Source organism: Mustela nivalis (assembly GCF_964662115.1).
Source record: "Mustela nivalis genome assembly, chromosome: 1".
NCBI classification, from domain to species: Eukaryota; Metazoa; Chordata; class Mammalia; order Carnivora; family Mustelidae; genus Mustela; species Mustela nivalis.
In genome coordinates this window covers 215383394-215402702 of record NC_139020.1, presented here as the reverse complement: position 1 = coordinate 215402702, position 19309 = coordinate 215383394, and the positions used below count along the sequence as shown (strand labels likewise).

General features: G+C 64.1%; 2 protein-coding genes across 6 annotated transcripts in view; both read right to left on the bottom strand.

The window, feature by feature from the left end:
• Positions 1-10133: 10133 nt before the first annotated feature.
• Positions 10134-12199, bottom strand: C2CD4C (C2 calcium dependent domain containing 4C; the record flags this gene model as incomplete). The annotated part of the gene is made up of 1 exon (XM_082683481.1): positions 10134-12199. The coding sequence occupies one exon, from the start codon at positions 12197-12199 to the stop codon at positions 10937-10939; it is 1263 nt and encodes a 420-aa protein (XP_082539607.1). The 3' UTR covers positions 10134-10936.
• SHC2 (SHC adaptor protein 2) overlaps positions 12174-19309 on the bottom strand; it is a 33924-nt gene continuing 26788 nt past the window's right edge. For 2 of the 5 annotated variants that reach the window (XM_082683446.1, XM_082683444.1), the window contains exon 13: positions 13468-13643. Coding sequence is in view for 1 of the 5 variants with exons in the window: in XM_082683447.1 (XP_082539573.1) it covers positions 12220-12240 (21 nt within the window). In the remaining 4 variants the exon portion in view is untranslated. Of the gene's footprint in view, positions 12241-13467; positions 18079-19309 lie in introns of those variants that run through there. The other 3 variants (XM_082683447.1, XM_082683443.1, XM_082683445.1) reach the window with 3 other exon arrangements.

The following is a 19309-nucleotide window of genomic DNA, read 5'->3' as shown; positions in this document are numbered from 1 at the left end:
CCCCCTCCCTCCCTCTCTCTCTCTCTCTGCCTGCCTCTCTGCCTACTAGTGATCTCTGTCTGTCAAATAAATAAATAAAATCTTTAAAATAAATTAAAAGTTATGAAAATAACATCCAAATTGCAGAGTTCAGGACCCGTCCAAGAGACTTGGCTCTGCCGGTCTAGGTGGGCCCAGAATCTGAAGAAGCCAGCAGCCGAGGACAAGAAGAGCGTTTTGCGTCGGACTGTGCGGCCCCATGTTCAAGCCCCAACTCCCAGAACCTGTAAGAGAGGCCTTATTTGAAAACAGGGAGTTTGGAAATAAACCTGAACCCAGACGAGGTCATCCGGGAGCAGGGTCCCTAAATCCAACGGCTGGGGTCCTTGTAAGAGGGGGAACACGAGGAGGTTTTGCAGGAGAGAGGTGAAGGTGGGCGTGAGTATCTGCGAGGCAGCGAAGGCCCCGGATGGCACCGCCAGGGTCTGGGAGTGAGGCTTGGAACCCCCATACACTTGAGGCATCCATCAGGCACCTACTCCCGGCAGGGCGGGGACCGCGCTGCGAACAGCCTCCGCCTCTCAGCTGAGGTCCCCGGGGCCCAGGGAAGGGCGTCGCGGGGCTAAGAGGCAGGAGACGGGAGCGACTGAAGTAAGGGGGACACGGCAGGCTTTACCACGAAAGGAACTTCGAGCAAAGATGGGAAGGCGGTGGGGGTTGGGGGGCGGCGTCCGCGCAGGGGCGCAGCCGGAGGAACGGCGCAGGGCTGAGGTATGCTGGAGCAGAGAGCCGCGGGGAGGCCAGAGTAGAGTGAGGAGCTGAGGAGGGCGCAAAGGGGCCCCCATGCCGTGGGGCTGCGGCTTTGCAGAGCCGGCGCACCACCTTGCGTGTGGGTGGACGTGTGTGCGGGGCGCGCCAGGCCCCCGACCCCCGGCCGGCCCGCGGCGGCCGCTCAGCTCCTGGAGCACCTGCTCGTCGCCGTCCGGCCGGGGCTCACCCGCGCCCTCTGGCGGCAGCGGCGAGAACAGGCCGTGGGTGGAGCCGGGACGCGAGGGGGCGGGGCCTGCGCCGGCTCCCCGAGGGGGAGGGGGAGGGGGAGGGGAAGATGGGGGTGGGGGAGGGGAAGATGGGGGAGGAGGTGGCGGGACGCGGGGAGCGTGGTGGGGGGAACAGCGGGGGCGGTGCGATGGGCGGGACGGCGGGGGCACTGGTGGGCACGGAGGGAGGTTCCCCGAGGGCGAGGGTGGCCGACAGGTGAGCGGGACGGCCGGGAGCCGGGAGGGGAATTCTGGGGGGCTGGGGGGGGCGGAGGGCTAGTGGGAGCCCCGCGAGGTCTCGCCTGGCAGGGCTAAAGTGGGGGCGAGAACGGGTGAGCTCCGAGCAGCTTCCTCACGCCCTCGCCCCCGAAGTACGGCGAGTGGCGGTGGAGCGCTCCGTGGCTTTTTGAAAATCGAACTAAAAGTCCCATAAAATAAAGTTCATATTTTTAAGAGTTTATTTATTTATGTGACAGAGAGAGATCACAAGCAGGCAACGAGGCAGGCAGGGTGGGGGGGAGCAGCCGCGCCACCGAGCAGAGCCGGATGCGGGGGCCCAGGACCCCGAGATCACCACCCCAGCCGGAGACGGAGGCTTTAACCCACTGAGCCCCGAGGCGCCCCTACAATTACCCATTTTAAAGCGAACAATTCAGTGGCATCTGGTGCCCTCCCAGTATCGTACAACCCACACATCTATGTGAGTCCAGAACATTCCATCACTCCAAACAGACCCCATGCCATCAGCTGTCACCCCCATCCCAGCCCCCGGCCCCCGCGAGCCCCCTTCCCGTCCGTGGAGGGGCCTGTTCTGGACGTGTCACACACGTGGACTCACACCCTGTGGGGCCTCCTGGGTCTGGTTTCCTCCCCGGGCGCCGTGGCCTCGTCATCAACCCCAGGGCCTCGCTCCTGCTGGCGGCCGATGGCTGGATGGACCCGGTTGCGTGTACCGCTGATCCGCGGGGGGGACGTGTGGACGGTCCCCACTGTCAGGCGCTGTGAGGAACGCGCGTGTCAAAGGACGAGTTTTCCTTTGAGGGGCTGCTGCAGCCCTTGTGGTGCCTCCGGGAGCGGAGCTGCCGGGACCCCACATGTGAGGCCGCAGGCACTGCAGGCTGCGCCCCACGCCCGCCGGCCCTGCTCGGGCTCCCATTTGTGCAGCCCTCGCTCCCGGGTGTCCTGCGGGGGCCGAGCGGCCTCTCCTCCTGGCTCCGCTTTGCGTTTTCCTGGTGACTAATGGTGCTGGGCATCTTCACGAGCCTGCCGGGCATTTTGCTGCCCTCTTTGGAGACATATCTATTCCGGTCCTTTGCCCATCTTTTAGTTGGGTCGTTTGTCTGTCTTATTTTTTTTTTTTAATTGTGTTGAAAGAATTTTTAAAACATATTCTGGATACTTGACCCTGTGAGCATTTATAAACAAACTCACTGCTGTAACCATGACCAGCCCAACACAGGGACAGCGACAGCCCCCCCAGAGACCATCCTCCTCCCCGTCCTGCCCCCCAAGCCCGGCCACCGGCAGTCGTGTCCCCGGTCCTTGAACTCCTTGTAAATGGAATTGCTCAGCACATCCAGCGACTGCCTGGGCACCCCGAGGGTTCGTCCATGCCTGCTGTTAGCTCTCAGGGATGGCTCTGGGCTTGCTGGTGGGTGTGGCCGAGGGCGGAGAGAGGGAGGCCTGGCGAGACCCCCACCCGCATGCCCACATCCAATCGCAACACTTGCCAGAGGCTTTCTTTTGTTTTTTTTAAGATCTTATTTATTTATTAGTCAGAGGGAGTGTGTGAGCACAAGCAGAGGGAGCGGCAGAGGGAGCAGAGACCCCTACGTGGGGCTCGATCCCAGGACTCTGGGATCACAACTGAAAGGAGACGCTTTACCCACTGAGCCCCCCACGAGTCCCTGGGCCAGAAGTTTCACGTCCTCAACCTCTTTCAAATATATCCCCCCCACGCCCCCCCCATGCCCGTGCCCTCTTCCCATGCTCCCCTCGCTGCCCCGCTCCGGGCCAGCCAGCAGTACCCCTTCCTCCCACACACCAGAGGGTCTCTCTCAAGCATTTAGCAAAGCCCACAGCCCCACAGGGACTCCCCAGTCCTAGCGAAGTCCACACACCCCTCAGACCCCAGGCCTCCATGATGGTCCTGGGGCACACAGCACTTGCTGACCTCGGTCAGCGCCCTGTCCCTCGTCTCCTCCTCCTGGAGGTTCCCCAAGGGCAGGGCTCTGGTCACTCAGATGGGGTGCGGACCCCGAAACGTAGTGATGTGAAGCAACCGTCTGGGACCCTGTGGCTCGGGAGCTTGGGCAGACACCGTGAGGAGGAAAGTCTCCTCGCGGTGGAATCGGGGACACCGGCAAGAAGACTGCAGTCCAGCCCGCACTGGCTCCACGTCCAGAAACTTCACTGGTACCGCCAGCCTGACCACTCCGGGCCTGGCCCTCCTCACGGCACAGGACACTGCTCCGAGGCCGCGAACACTGTATTCCTGCTGTGGCCTGGCCTTGGAAGTCACCTGGTGTCCCTTTGGCCACGGTCTGTGGCTCTGAGCAGACATGAGGCCCCCTGGATTTGATGAGGACACCGAGAATCCATCCCTGGCTAAGGACAGGCCAGGCTCTGGAAATGTCACCCCAGAGGCCATCTCCAGAAACCGTGGTCTGCCACGGTGGGTGTCTTCTCTGCATAGCCTGCCGTGGGGTCCCTGACGTCCAGCTAAAGCCTCAGTCACTGTGGGCACTTGGTCAGTATCTGCCCCTCGAAGGAGGGACAGCAAACAGGTCTCGAGTGTTGAGAATATGGTGGTCCCCAGGCCTTCCCTCCTATCGTACAGGGGGAGAAAGTCAGCCAGAACCTGCAGAGGCGCGAGCGTTCCTTTGTGCAGTATCACTGGGGGCTGGGGGCTCTCCAAGGCACTGCCAGTATTGGGGCCAGGTCGCTCTTTGGGGTGGGACAGTCCCAGGCACAGTGTGGGAGCCAGCAGCCTTCAAGGACCCCACTCACTGGATGCCACAAGGACCCCCCCAGTTGTGGCAACAGCCAGTGTCCCCCGATGTCAGCCAGTGCCCCTGGGAGGAGAACCACTCCAGGGCAGAACAGCCGTGTAGAGCTCCAAGCAGCCCGGGGGAGGGGCTCCCTTACTCCCATGAGGCTCCAGGGAATCCGGGCTCAGCTGCAAACTCCAGGACTCACCAGCAGCAAACCCTTGAACTCCATCCACAGGCTACAGTTCATGGCCGCAGAAGGCACGAACTAGATCTGCTTCACCTTGAATCTGGGACCTGAGTCTCCTCCGAAGCAGCTTCACCATCCTGTGGGTCCTCCGTGGCCACCCAGAAAAACCGTGACACGTGTGGTCCCTGGGGGTTTGATGGGGTCGATGCTGTGCCTCTGCCATCGGGCCACCCCCAAAGCTGAAAGCAAGCAGAGCATCTTACTCTGCACATGGGGAACCTGAGGTCGGGGACGGGGTGGGGGTTCTTGCCCGGGGTCCTTTGTGGGGAGTTCAGGGAGCCACGGCTGCCACCTGGGATTTGCGGAATAAAGAAGAGGCATTGTGGCATGGCTAGGGGAGAGGAAGTAAGGCTGCGAATCAGGTCCAACCTGATCCAGGACTTGGAGGGTCAGGGCTGTGACAGGGAGGGGAACCCAGGAGCCAGTGAGGGTTAGGATCACCACACCAGAAGCAGAAAGAGAAGACACCCAGGCTCCCGAAAAACCACCCCGAGGCTGGAGAATTCTCTGGAGGGAACTTGCAGAACCTGCCGCATATGCAGGGATGGCCGTTCAGGGGCCTGTGGCCGAGGGGGGGCCTGGGGTGGAGTCAAAGGCTGGTTTCAGTCCCAGGTCCACTGATGCAGGGACCGGTCTCTGGTCTCCCTGGCATCAGGTGTGTTCGCGGTCACCTCCCAGGCCCCTCTGCATGAGGCTAAGCTCTCTGCCGGCCCTCGGGTGGGAGCAGAGCCCCCCCACCCCACGAGCCCCATGGCTAGGCCTGCAGCTCTGCCAAGACCAGGCTTGGGAGCCCCGCCCCCACCAGCACGGTGTGGAGTCCAGGACACTGAGTCCCAGAGGGGCAGCACCCGAGGACCCCGAGGGGGAGTGAGGTGGGAGCTTAGGGCCTGTGCAGCACTGCTAGGAAGTGCCCTCCTGCCTGCCGGGTTGGCCTCCCTGGGCCTCGGTTTCCCCACGTGTGGGAGTCAGCAGACCTGACGTAAGTGGGCCATCCTTCACAGCCGTTTGGGGGTTAATAACTAGGCCCTTGGGGTTTGTGCATATCCTACAACACGCTGGAGGGGAGGGCCGTCTTCCTGGTGGGGAGGGGGAAGCGGAGCCCTGGGGGCCTGTGAGCCGCAGAGCCGGGCACCCAGGAGGTGAGGGGGCGAGGGCAGGGCCCCCGCCAGCGCAGAGGCGAGGAGGGCGAGCAGACGCAGTTTCCCCATCCGCGTCAGGTCCCCCGAGCCTGCAGGCAGCCCTCCCTCCCAGCTGAGAAGACAGGAATTGAATCCCACGCTGGAGGAAGGGGCAGGCGCCACAGGGAGCCGCCCCCAGCGCCAGGAGGCCTCGGTGGGGCTGACTCCTCTACACTGACCAGCCTAATGGGATTATACGAATTACATCGCTGTGTCGTGCCTGCTTTCGCTGGCTAGTCTGAGCAGGAGCCTGTCTTCCCACAAAGGAGCCTCACAGAGGGACGGCTCTGCTTGGGACGGTGGGGTCCTGACGGCCTGCAGACTGCAGGATGGGGCTTTGAGTTCCACCAGGAGCAAGCAGCCCCCTGCGCTTCTCCCAGATGAGGGCTCAGAGCTCGGGCCCAGGGAGGTGAGCAGCACACGAGGGAAGGTTCTGGGTCTCCAGTGCCAGGATATGGGGCCACGGTGAGCCCCTTCTCCAAGCCCCTTTCCTCCACCTCCGGAAGGTCCCTCCCTGCTCAGTGCCCAGCTGCCGAGGCTCCCAGCCCACTGGGATGCGCAGGTCTTCAGGGCGTGGCTTCCCTTCTGCTTTCCCACATCAGGCTGGGACACCCCTAGGTCAGCGTTGTTTCTCCTTCCCCAGACAGAAGACTTGCTGTATCCGTGTCCTTTGACTGTCAACGGAAACACAGAAGACGGCACAGAGACACACGTGCGTGTCAAACTAGCTGAGGCCAAGAAGGGACTTCATTGTCCCTCGGAACCGAAACGGCGTGCAGCTGTGGACTTCAGGCACGGCCGGATGTGGGCGCCCACAAGGTCGGCAGGCATCAGATCCCTCCTCTCTTGGCTCTGCTGTGGCCTGTGCTGGCTCCGCTCAGAGAAAGGGGCAGCCAGTCTGGTACCCACTGCTGCTGGGGGCCCTGGGTGTCCCTGGCCCTCCTGAGAGTAGCTATGCTCGCGGGGCGGCCAGGCTGCAAGGGGGCGGAAGGATGCCTCCAGCTCGCACGCGGGGCTGAGCGCTGGGGGGCCGACACAGTCCAACTGCTGTCCCAGGCAGTCAAGGGGGTCTGACCTCGGTGCAGAGAGGGGGCCTGAGACCCACCGGTGGAATGGAGCGCACAGCAAGGGTGCGTCCCTCACGGAGCCGGCACCCAGACAGGAGGGGTGGTCCTCGCAGGCGGCCGGGGCACGGGCCAGCCGCCGCGCACGCTCACGCGCACCCACACGCATGGCAGAGCTCGTCGCCAGCACACGCAGACACGCATGCACACGGCCCGTGCAGACTTGAGAGCTGACACACACGTGGCCACCCTGGTGAGCCTCCGTGTGTTCCTGAGCTCACATCTGCTCTGTGTCTCGTGGGTGCAAACAGGATGGCACTGGCACGCTCACGGCCACACCAACGCACGCACGTGTGTGCACAGGGCCCGTGGCTGTGCCCACACACACAAGCACGCACACTTGTGTGCGCACACGCACGCACAGACTGCCCAGCAATCGGTGGCTAGCGGGGAAGAGGCAAGAAGGTACCCGGTTGCCCTGGCAACACATCCTGGGACATCACCAAGCCTCGTTTGTGCGGCTCGTCTGCTGGCTGTCGGCAAGCGGGGGCTGCTTGGGACCCTAACCCCGCACAAAGGCTCCCGGTGGCTTTGTCACGAACAGTCTGGACCCCACGGAGCTAAGAGGAGAGAAAGCAGCCCAGCCTGGGGTCAGAGCAGGAGTCAGGGTCCTGCCCAGGGGAGCTGTGGGCAGAGACACACCCAGCCCTGGCGTGTGGAGGGGGCACGGCCCCTCAGCCCCAGGACCTGGGGAGGGACAGAGCACAGCACCATGACTCAGGGCACTCTCGGCCTGCCCAAGAACCCCAGAGTAAGCCAGCTCTGGGGTGGGGGTCTGAAGGGACCCCAGCTCTGAGCAGGCCGTGAGGGGTGACCCAGCCCAAGCCTGTCTGTGCTCCTGTTCCACTGGGCATGGGTTCAAGGCCCCCTCCTTTCCAGGATCGCTCTGCTCCCTTGTCCCCTCTGCCATACAGTGGGCGCGCACACTGCAGACCAGACACACGCAGGGTGTAGAGCTGCACACAGTAGGACCACACCCCACCCTCCCACCTGGCTCCTCGGTCTGCAACCTGGGACTTCCTCGCTGGGATCTGCTGAGGCTCCCCAAGGGGTCCAGCATACAGCAGGAGCCCAACTAATGCTCGCCGGCAGAAAGGCCGAATGCTCAGATGTGTTTGCCCTCCCCGCCCCCCAACCTGGCAGTGCCCCCCAGTCCCACCAGTTCTATGTGGGGGGCTTTGGCTGGACCAGACAGGGGCGGGCATGCCCAACACAGGCTTGGCAGGGAGGCACCCGCCCCCTCCTGGGACCCCCCTCCTGCCCCTGCGTGTCTTCCAGGCTGTGGGTCAGGCATCCCTCCCTCCGGCCCCAGTCTAGATGGCTCTGCAGCTGCCCAGCCTCGAGCGCCCCCCTCGGGTCAGCACCTGGAGGGCCAGTCCTCCAGCTCTGTCTCATCTACCTTTTGACCCCAGAACTGGGGGCACGAGTGAGCACGGCTCCCCACTGAGCAAGTCTGTGAAGGGGCTCTGGGCCTCAGTTTCCCCATCTGTGAGACAGAACGAGTCCCCAGTTAGCCCGCATCAGCCGGGAGCTCCACACTCCCTGGGCCTGAGGAGCCCGTGCTGCCTGACCTGCTCTTGTCCTCACCATGTCCCCGTTCCAACCCCCAGCCTCCAGCGACGTGCGCCTCCCAGCCTCTGCCAGAAACGGTTCTTCATGTCTCTCGCCAGCTCAGGCCTTCCACGGGAGGAGAGCCAGGGAGGCAAGGCCGGCCCCCGCCGAACAGCAGCCCGAGCACCCGCGGTTCCTCGGGCGAGAGCAAGGGTCGGGGAAGGGAGGGGGACCCTCGCCCTTTCCCACAGGCTTCCCAGCTCCTCAATGACCCTGCAGAGGGGCCCAGGCTTCCCAGCTCCTCAGGGACCCTGCAGGGGCCCAGGCATGGGGTCAAGCCATGGTTTTGCAATGACTCATCCATTACCAGGCAGGCGTTTCGTCAGCACGTGAGCTGGACATCAGACGCAGGACGTACTGAGAAAAGCCCCATACCCCAGCTGAGAGAACTGGGAAGACTTCCTGGAGGAGGTGCCATCTCAGCCGAAGACTGAAAGTGAAGTTGGGAGCTAGGAGACCTTCCAGGCCCAGCGACCAGAATCAATGTGAATGGTCTGCCCCGCAGTCCGGGGTGGTGGGGGTGCCTCCTGGCCGACGCACTTGCTTCCTGCTCTCTCTGATCACAGGGGCTGAGGCAGACCAGGTGACAGCGAGGGGCAGGTGGTGGGGGGGGCGGTGCTCCTGCTCTGGTGGCCAATGGCATCTGACCGGGTCCCTGCTGGTGATGACACCGCAAGTCCAGTGTGTCTACAGGTGGGCAGAGCCTGGAAGGGGCAGGTCCTGGATCCTTCCAGGGGCCACAGTGAGGGTGCGGCTTCCAGGCCAGCCCTCACCAGCTAGAGGCCCTTGAGCACGCCATGGAGGGACTCCTGCCCTTGTCTGGGAGGTGGGATGCCACATGTGCAGACGCTGGGCACGGACAGGACCTGCACACAGACCCCCGGGTTAATGCGTGCTCGCCGGCACCGTGTCAGGGCCCTGGGACCCCAGTGGCATCCCCCCTCCAACCTGGTGCAGTCCACCTTCCCACCCCCACCCCAAGCAGGAGGCAGGCGCAGAGCACCTGAGAGCTGAGAGGATTCTGTGATCAGAAGGTCCCACCGCCCTCCCTGGAGCTCAAGGCAAAACTCCGCCTGTTATTAAACACCAAAGCCAACGGATCTCCACCCCCGCACTCCCAGAAACACCTTTATTGCACTAAAAACAGCATTTATAAACAAACACACTTGGGAGAAGGTGTCTTAAAGATTTACCCACAGTCACCCTGGAGCACAAAGATAACAAATAGTGTGGGGCCACATAGAATGGCCCCCCCAGAGGGACAGCAGGGCTGGGAGGTCAGGGTGCGGGGGGGCGGGGTGACAAGCTCCAAGCGTCTGACTCAGGGCAAGGTCCTTGGTCCACCTGCTCCAGCCCATGAGCCTGGCCCTGGGGGGTCCCCGGGTTCTAGAGGAAAGGGAAAGGGGAACCCCCAACACCAAGAGCAGGGAGCATGAAGGAGCAGGCCTAGGACAGAGGTGGGGGGCAGGGAGCGCACAGCAAGGGGCCTCAGCTCCCAGGGCCCCAAATTCTCAGTCCCAAAGTGCAAAGAGGAACAAGTGCTTTCCCTGGCTGTGGGGAGACTCCTTCCCCCTCCCCACGCCATTTGGAAACCTAGTCAGGAGGGACAACGTCTGGGTGGGGAGGGGCGCCCAGGACCCCAGGAGCTGCCCCCGTCCAGCCGTGCCTACCAGACAGCCCAGGACCAAGAGGCACGCCTGGCCTGGCCCGTCCCTCCAATGCAGCATTTCTGCTGGGTGACGCTGGGAATGTTCACGGACTACCTACCGTCCAAGGACCCGCAGACGGACACGACATGGAACCCAGGCGACATGAGGGGGCACACCGGGGTCCTCCCCACCCGCCGGCTCTGCCCCTCCAGCCCACCCATGCTAACCAAGCCCTATTTCCTGCGGGAGGGAAGCCCAAGCCTCAGTCCCTGGCTATCACTTCCTGGCATCCAGCGGCCAAGGGCTGCGCAGCCTTGGAGGGATGGGGGGGGAGGGTTGGGGCTGGGGTCCGCGCTCTGGGCCTGCTCTGAGCATACCCCCCCCCGTGGTGGGGGGGCTCCTGAAGGTGAGGTGGGCAGGCGGGGGAGGGAAGGGGCTGGAGAACTGCAGACAGGCTCCCGGGGCAGGAGGAGAGCCTCAGCCTCCGAGGTCCCCTCTCCACCCGCAGCCCCACAGCCACAGGGCCTCCCTCCTCCGCCTGCGTGTTGCCAGCTGGGGGCGCCTGCCTCCGCAACCCACTTTGCTCCAGAGCCTAACCCAGGTGGGGTGTCCCCTGCAGCGTCACGGGTGCCGTCGGCAGATCCCGGGCCTGGGACTGCTGTCGGAGGGGCGCAGGGGTCTGCTGGGCCGGGCCAGGGGGAGTCCCACACAGCCGTGGGAAACACTGGGCTCAGCCTCAGAACCAGCCCCTCCAGGCCTGTCATCCACTTGCACGGCCTCCAGGCATGGGTTCCTGGCGACCACCCTCCCCAGAAGACCCCTCTCCAGAAGTCTGAAAGGGTGAAGAAGCACGAACCACTTAGGGCACAGGGTCGGGGAGGACACTCCGCCCTGCAAAGGGTCCCCTTCGTTTCCCTGGCGGCCCCCTTCCTCATCTGGAAAAACGGGCCCACGCGAGAGCGTTCTGGCCACGGTCGCCAGTAACCCCAGCATTGCCTGCAGCCCGGCCAGAGCCTAAACAGCGCCCCAGCCCCCACCCCGCCCCTCCCGGGCTGCTGGCCCGGCCCAGCCTCCTGCCCACAGGGGCTCGGAGCAGGAGGGCAGGGAGGGCGGGGCCTTTACAAGAAGGGGAGCAGGGAGGTCAGGGGCAGCTCCTTCTCCCCAAGCAGCGCATCCCGCTTGAGGCTGCCGCCCTTGTTCACCACCTTGACCCTGAGGGCCAGTTTGCGGACGCTGGCCGGCCCCAGGCCATCGAAGAAGAAGTCCTCGTTGAAGACGGGGTGGTGGCTGTTCTTGATGATGGTGCTGCGCTGCTTCTGCAGCTTGCCAGGGACCAGGCACAGCCCCACGCAGCAGTTGATGGAGCGGGCGTCACAGAGGTGGTCGTAGAGGCCCTCGGCGGCCAGCAGGCGCACCCGCAGGCGGGCCTGGGCGGCCTCATACTCCGCGAGCAGCCGCACGCTGCCCCGGGGACCCATCGGGACAGCGTGCTCAGCACGGGGCGCCTGGCCGGGCTCCGGCCCTGGCTCGGGGGTGGGCCTGCGGGCCAGGCGGCGCCGAGCCCTGGGGCTGGTGTCTGGAGCACTGTCCTCAGCAGACAGGGAGCCAGGCCGGCCCGCGGAGTGCTTGAGCTGGCTCACTTTGGCCTGGCTGTCCTGGGCGAACCCTCTCAGCAGAGACACGGAGCGCGACAGCAGAGGGGACCCGAAAGGGGAGGACTCGGCAGAGGACCCCGTGTCGCTCTCCCCGCCGCTGAAGTAGCGGCTGGGGCTCATGAGGGCCCCACCAGCCTCCCTTGGCACCCCATCGCCTCCATTGGCTTTGGCGCCCCCCCGACGGCGCCCGGCACCTGGGGAGCCCACCTGGGCCAGGGCTCCGTGCTCGCTATGGAACAGGGACTCCTTACGCCGCGTGTGGGGGCTCTCTGCCAGCGTGGCAAAGCCGTAGGACGTCTGAGCCTTGGGCACGGAGGGCAGGGACATGGCGCCCTGGGCCTGGGGGTCAGCGTTGGTGGCAGCCTCCTCAGGCGGCCAGTCCTCTGCGCTCTCGATCTGGATCACATGCCTCGTGGCTGCCTTCAGCAGGCTCTTGCTCTCGGCTGCCAACTTGGCGGGCAGCCGGGGGCTCCGGGGGGCTCGTCGGGGTGTCCCTGAGGCCAGGCTCTGCTCTGAGGAGGTGGGGCCCAGCTCAGCCGGCCCCTCGGGCTCCGTGGGGCCAGCGGGCAGCTTGGGGGGTATGAAGAAGTCAGGGATCTTGTCGGGAGTGAGCACATTGCTGTACAGGGGCCCCTTGGAAGTCTTGTCTCCAGCCTCACTCCCAGGAGGGACGTTCTCCCCAGACCCCCGAAGACGCTCCAAGAACCACAGGTTGGTTTTCTTCATGGGGGCAGGCAGGGGGGAGGTCAGGAGGAGCTCTGCAGAGTCTGGGAGGAGAAGCAGGGGTCAGGAGCTGTAGGCTCGCAGGGCCTGGAAGAGGCGGGGAGGGGGGGCTCCTGGCACCTGTGCGGGGGGCCACAAGGACAAGGCCCTGGCCTTCAGGGAGCCCGCAGGGTCACTCAGGGCGTGTCGCGCCTTCCCTCCCCTCCCAGGAGAGATCGGGCTTAACTTCCCAGACCGTGTGCGCAGGGAGTGAGGTGGGGGCCGCGCTCCAACTCCCCGGTGGCTCCCAGGGAGAGCGGCCCCTCTCCCGCCCCCACCCCGTTTTAAGGATCTCAAAGCGCTTTCTAAACGGTCTGCGCTCAGTCCAAAGGGAAGACACACACGGTGTGTGCGCGGACCCCCGGGATGTCCCAGCCCCGCGCCCCCACCCCCCGCAGCTCCCACCCACCTGTGGCTTCGCCCAGCTGTGAGGGCGCAGGCACCCGGATGGGGGCTGGGACAGGAGATGAGTCGGGGGCTGACGGCACAGCGAGCTGACCCCTCCCACCAGTTCTCCGCCCTCCACCCCCCCACCCCCGACTCGGCTTGGGGTGGGGGCGGAGGCCCTCGCGGAGCCTGCGGACCGTGGCGGGGTTCCCGCACTCACCTGCCCTGCGGCGGTGGCCCGAGGCCAGGCGGTCCCGCGGGGCACGCCGGGGTCTTGGCGCGAAGGTCCGGGGCCCGCGCGGGGGACGCGGCCGCAGCTCCAGCACGGGCGGCGGCGGCGGCGGCGGCGCAGCAGGGACTCATTCACCGGCGGCGGCGGGAAACCGCCCAGCCCGGCCGCCGCGCCGCCGTATTCCTCCTAGTACGGCCGCGCGAGCGGTCCCCGCCCCGCCCCGCCCCGCCCTCAGGCCGCGGGCGGCCGCCCCTCCGCGAGACCCCGGGGGCGGGTGCGCGCAGGCTGGAGGGCAGCCGGTGGTGGCGCCGTGTGGATCCTAGCGCTTGTGCGTGCGGACCCGCGAAGTCGGGGACCCCCGGTAGCCCCCGGCCCCTGCCTCGGTCCGCCTGGGCGGGGCCCGAGCCCACGCTCGCTTTGGGCCATTCTAGGGAGGGCCGACGAGGGGCGCAGCTGAGTTTGTCCGGAGCGCCTGGTCAGGGCCAGGCCCCTAAGCGCTCACAGCAGCCCGGTGGGCAGGCCCCACTGCCCCACCCCCCCGGCCAGGGCGGGTCGAAGTGAGGGTCTCCTTCCGGCCCTAAGGACCCAGCAGCTAAGACACGGGAAACAGGCGTCCACTCGGCGGCGGCCCCCCCGAGGAGCGGCCTGCGTGTTTATTGAGCAGCTGGTGGCAGCGGTCGCGGGGTCCAGACGACCAGTGGTTCCCAGTGCCAGCGACGCGGGTGGACAGGTACACAGGCACATTGTGAGTGTCGGTTTGGTGACAAACGGGTAGCAGGAAAATGTGATCTGAGGGGAGACGGGAGAGCACCCCACCACGCTGTTCACAGCTCAGAGACTGAGAGGTGTGGGGGGGACCAGCTGGGACCCACCCCCAGGCCTGGCCATTCCTGAAACCACAGGGTCCCCGATCCCACCACTCTTGCCTTGAGCTCTGCCCACCTGAGCCTCTGCTTCCTCACCCCTGGCCCTCCCTCCCAGCTTCGACGTCCCCTTCTGGACCCTAAAGCCAACCTGGTCCCGGTCTGGTCTTGATCTGCGAGAAGCCAGCAAGTTAATGGGTTGCCAGGACTAACCCAAAGCCTGGACTTTATTAAATTATGATTGTCCGGGAGCCTCCTGTGTTCCTCTCACAGCCCCAGCTAGGATGGGGCCTGGTCTGGAGTGACCGCTGGTTCACCAGCAGAAGGCAGTGCAGAGGGGCAGGAGGAAGTGGGAGAGAACCCCTCGGAGTGAGGGGGGGTCTGGAGCTCCATGGTCCAGATGGGAAAAGCAAGGCTCAGAGAGGTCCGTGACTCGCACGGTCTGTCTCAGCTTTGTTCTCTCAGCAAACACTGAGCCCCCGTTTGTGTTGGGAGGACACTGCCACGGCCACTAAGTCCGACAGGGGAGGCAGATGCCAGTGAACGCCTCAGTTCACCTGGGCTTCCAGGAAGCGTCACAGCCGGACCGCACGTCCACTGAACCCCATCTCTAGCCATGATGAAGAGCGCCCTAGAGCACATATTTGGCTGATGCCCACTGCCCTGTTGGGCCATGGGCTGCAGGGAGGAATGCAGGAAGGCAGCCTTACCCCTGCTGTGACCCCAAGACACGGAGGTCTGTAACAAATGCCTGCCAGACAAGGGGATGAACTAGCACCACAGTGAGAAGCTGCGTCCTCCAGCAGCGCTCCAGCACTCGGTCCTGCAGTGGGCAGGAAGGCGGGCCTCCGAGGCCACAAACCACTTTCCTCTGTTGCATGGACAGGGACAGAGGCGTGCACAAAGGGAAAGTGATGGAGTCAGGTCTCGGGGTGGGGGGGGGGGGCATGGCCGGGTTTTCTGGTGCCAAGCCAGCCTGGGTCCTGGGAGCTTCACTGCCCTCTTACCCGGTTGGGGCAGGGTCTCCTCCCTGTTGGGTTGAGGGTGGAGGCCTTGAGCTTCTTCTGAGCTGGTTCCCATGCTGCACAACCAGGGACCCTAATCTGGAGGGGCTCCCCTGGGGTTGGAACCCTGATGCCAGCACTTGCTGCTGTGTGATGGCTGGCAGGTGTCCAGACTTGTGCCTCTGTGCCCTGGACACTTGGCCCCTGCACACCGCCTCCGGGTGAGGGTGAATGGGTGGCGACAGGGAGAAAGTTTACAGCAGGGCCTCGAATACCATGCAGAGGCACTGCACGTCGTTTCTTGGATGCTGCTACTGCTGAGAAAGGAGGCTGGCCCGGCCTCGAAGGGACCCCAGCACAGCTGGCTCAGCAGAATCCCCTCGCCTGGGCCCCAAGCCCATCACCTTCAGGGGCTGGGGAAACCGAGGCACAGAGAGACAAGGAACCTTGGGGGCATGTCCCAGACATCTGCCTTAGGAGAGGCAGGGTCCAGGGCCCTGGCTCTGCCCGCCAGTTCGGTAGCCTTGTGCTCCATAAACAGGAGCCTCTCCCAGTCAGCAAAACCGACCTCCTCTGCAGAGCCCGGAGGCTGGCGGGTGTGGCATGGCCCCAGGACTGTCCCCACACCCCAAGCGGCAGCTTTCCTGGGATCAGAAGTGGGGAGGCTGGGGAAGGACCCCTCCCACCCTAATCAGACCCCCTCATGCTGCAGGACCTTGGTCCTCCACCTCCAGCCCCCAGGGACCTAACCTTGTGGGAGACCGGAAGGACAGGGTGCTTCCCAGGAGCCAGGCTGCCCCTGGCAGCCATCAGCAAACAGCTCCTTGAGGAAGTGGGAAGAAAAAAGCTCCAATCCTGAGAAGTCGCCCTAACCCACGCAACTGCCTCCTGCCCCTGAAGAGGGACAGGAAGACCTCCGTCCAGCGAGGCACAGGTTAACCCACTGTGGAGGAGGGCCACTGTCCCCGGTTTCCAGATGGTGAAACTGAGGCACGGGGCAGTAGCCCAATTCCGGGAAGGGCAGCAAGCAGCCCAAGGCTGCATGGTGGCTGCCTCGCACCCCAAGGCTTCCTGAGGATGAGGCCGGCCCAGGGAGCATCTGTCAGCCGAGTAACTGAAGGTACCTGGGGGACCCCGCGGCAGCCAGGCTCACAGGCCCTATCGCTGCAGGGGCCCCCCAGACCGGGCTCTCCCAGCTCAGAGAGCTGGACAGGGGAGGTGAGGGGGTGGGAATCCCAGCTCTGCCCCTCAGCCTCTGAGCCTCTGCTTCCCCATTTGTCAAGTGGGGAGAATGGGCGCACTCACAGGCTTCAGCAGGGGTGCTCCATACAGGCAGGCTTTGAGGGACGACCCAAGGGAACGAATGAATGAACAAAGTGCATTAGGACCCCTCGCGAGCCTACAAGTCTCCGAGACTCCCCTAGTCCAGAGCCCAGTGGGTTCTCCCAACTGCCCCCTATTCCTCTCCTGTCCCCAATGTATACTTCCCACTTAGGAATCCTATCTTTTCTGTGCTTAAAAGCTCTCCAGCAGCTGTCCCTGACTCCCAAGCTTCCCCCAGCCGTGTCCTCCACTCCACGACTCCGCTGACCTCACCATCAGCCACACAGGCCACCCTCTGGTCCCTGATTGTGCTGCAAGCCACACACCACAGGGCCTTTGTACCTGCTATTGCTCCTGCCTAGAATGCTGTCCTCCTCCCTGGGGCCTCTCATCCTCCAGACCGTAGACTCTGTGTCACCCCCACCCTCCTGGATCTCCTGGGCTAAATTCCAGGCCTCCATCCTTTCCTGTTGTCATTACACACTTAGAGGGGATTTGCTGCTTCATGTGACTCGACTGTCAGCTCCGTGAGGACAGATCGGTCTTGGTCCCTCCTGAATCCTCGCTACCCACCAGAGGTCCGGGCAGATATGGGGAGCCCAATGCTGGCATACTAAAGGGTACCAGGATGAGATGAATAATGGATGATGGGTGGACGGACGGACGGACGGACGGAGACTGGCCCCTCCATCTCCATGTCTCTAAGAAACAAGGTATCAGAGTCCCCTTCGGCTCCGCCCTTTGACAGCTTCCCCCACCCCCCAGTTACAGACAGACTATGGGGGCTGCTGCTTCCCCAGGGTGTGGGGATGGGGCCTGCTGACCTCAGAAACCAGACCCCAGGCACATGTGTGGCCCTGGCAGGGTGTGCGGAGGGTCGGGAAGGGCTCTCTGGTATAGTCAGAGGAGGGGTCCCAGGGAGAGATGAGGTTTCTGGGGGGGGAGAGCCCAGAAATCACCTGAGGGAAGGTCTGGAGAGGTGCTGGGGATAAGCGAAGGCTCCTAGCGGACAGCAGTGGGGACACCTGAGAAGCCAGGCCACATTCGGGGCTGAGTTAAGAGCAGTCAGAAGAGGAAGAGCTCCTTGCCCAATGTTCTTCAAAGACAGTGATCTGCAGCCCGCAGGAGATAAACCACGGTGCTTCCCTGGAGAGGACTGGGCTGGGTCTGAGAGAGGAGTGGGGTTGGAAGCAGTCCTGAGGGCAGTGCTACGGCTCTGGGAGCGCCTCCTCCCCCACGGGGACCCACCCCCAGGGCCACACCCTCCCTCGACAGGAGGACACACCTGTGCCTTGCTTTCCACCTGGGAGAATGGCCTGGGCCTCCCAACCCGAGGGCCCCTCAGTGTCCATTATCCCCACATGTAATTACAAACAGACCCAAATGTCCAGTCCAGATGGACAGCTGGGTGGACAGGGCCCTCATGACCGCCCCCCACCAGGGCGGATTGTCCTGGTGCTGCCCGGATGTCCCCCACCGTCCCAGTTAGCCCTGAGGCTCCCCAACCCCAATGCCAACGTCCACAGGTGTCCCAGCCTGAGGACCCAAAGCCCCTCAATTCTTCCCCATAAAAGACAACTGTGCACTGATTTTTCAGGTGGAGAAACTGAGCCGGTCAAGGATGGAACCCATCTTTCCAGGGAGGTGAGCTGAGGTCCCTCTGGGGAAAGAGATGCTGCCTCCTGGACCCAGCGCGACCCTGGCCAGGGCTGGGAGAGAAAGCACTGTTTCTGTGATGTCTTTTCTTCAGAGATGAGAAAAGGTTCTGTCTTTGGTATGGACACCCTCACCCCAGGCAGAGGGTGGAGGCAGGCAGGGGTCAGTAGGGAAGGGGGTCTTCAGCCCCCCATCTCTTGGCCTCACTGGCCCAGCCCAGGGCCGGCTAGAGGAGGAAAATCCAGAGGCCCAACCCGAGGAAGGAGAGACAGCGGCGGCTCTGCCTGACCAGGATCCAGAGCCAAGGTGAGGAACCCGTAAGGCCTCGACAGGGAGCGTCTGCAGAGCAGGACAGGAGCAGGGGCAGAGCACCGTCACCTGGGCACGACAGAAGAGGAGAGGTCAAGGGTCAGCTGCGAACCACCGGAGACCCAGGTCCAAGTGGCCCCCCCAACCTCAGGTGCAGGACCCAGATAGGGTCCTCAGGCTGAGGGGCCAGGGTGGGGGCTCAGCTGCGCCGTGTTCTTGCTGTGTGACCTAGGGCAGGGCCTTCACCTCTCTGTGCTGGTCCTTTCTCTGCAGAATGAAACTGCTCAGAACCAGCTGGGACTCGGGAGTCCTGGGGGCGCTGAGCACCACGCCTGGACACAGCCACTGCGGCTTCAGCAGCCACTGTGACGGCCATCAGCACTGCTTTTCAGGTCACACACCCCTTTGGGGACAGAAGGGAAGTGTGTCTTAGCCTGACACGCGCCCACTCCCAGCCCCTAGTGCCCGGCCCCAGCCTGGAAATCCCTTCCGTGTCCGCAGCCTCAGGCCCAGCTGGGGACAGGGAGGAGGGGGGAGGGGCCCGTGTTCTCGGGGACTGGAGAGCAGCCCAACCGGGTGGAAGCTCCTCTCTGCTGAGCTCTGGGGGGACCCCACGACCCTCTTCTCTTGCAGCCCCTCCCTCCCCAGCTGAGCCCCCAGCTCCCAGCTTCTCAGATCCCAGGTCCTATCACGCCCTCCTCCCTGTGGACGTCCATGCGGCCCAGCTCAGCCACATCTTCTCCTGCCTAGACCACCCCCCACCGCACCCAGAGGCCCTCGTCCCTCACTAAAAGGTCCTGGAATCACCCCGACCTGCCTGTCCCCCCCAGCTCAAACCCTCCCATGGCTCCCCAGCACCAAAGCCAATGGCCAAGCGTGTGCCTCTCCATTTCACCCACCGCTCTGTGAACGCCCCCCAGACCCAGGCCGCCCTGAGTCCTTTCTCCGGGGTACAGCCACCTCCTCCAGAGACGGTTTATCACCAGTGAGACCCAGAGTTGCCTAGACAACTCAGCAACCCCAGTCCTGGGCGTAGACCTGGGAGCCATGAAAACACACATCCACACAGAGACGCAGCCGTGCCATTCTGAGCGGCATCATCACGTAACAACCAAAACGTGGGAACACCCAAATGTCCATGGACACTGAATACATGAACATGTGTGCGTCCCTGCGAGGGAGTGTCCCCGGCCCCAGCAGCAGCGAGGCCCCACATGCCCGGGGACAGAACCCGAGCCCACGGCACTTAGGGAGGGAACCAGACACAGGCGGCCCCACGGGGTGTGGGTCCCCACGTGTC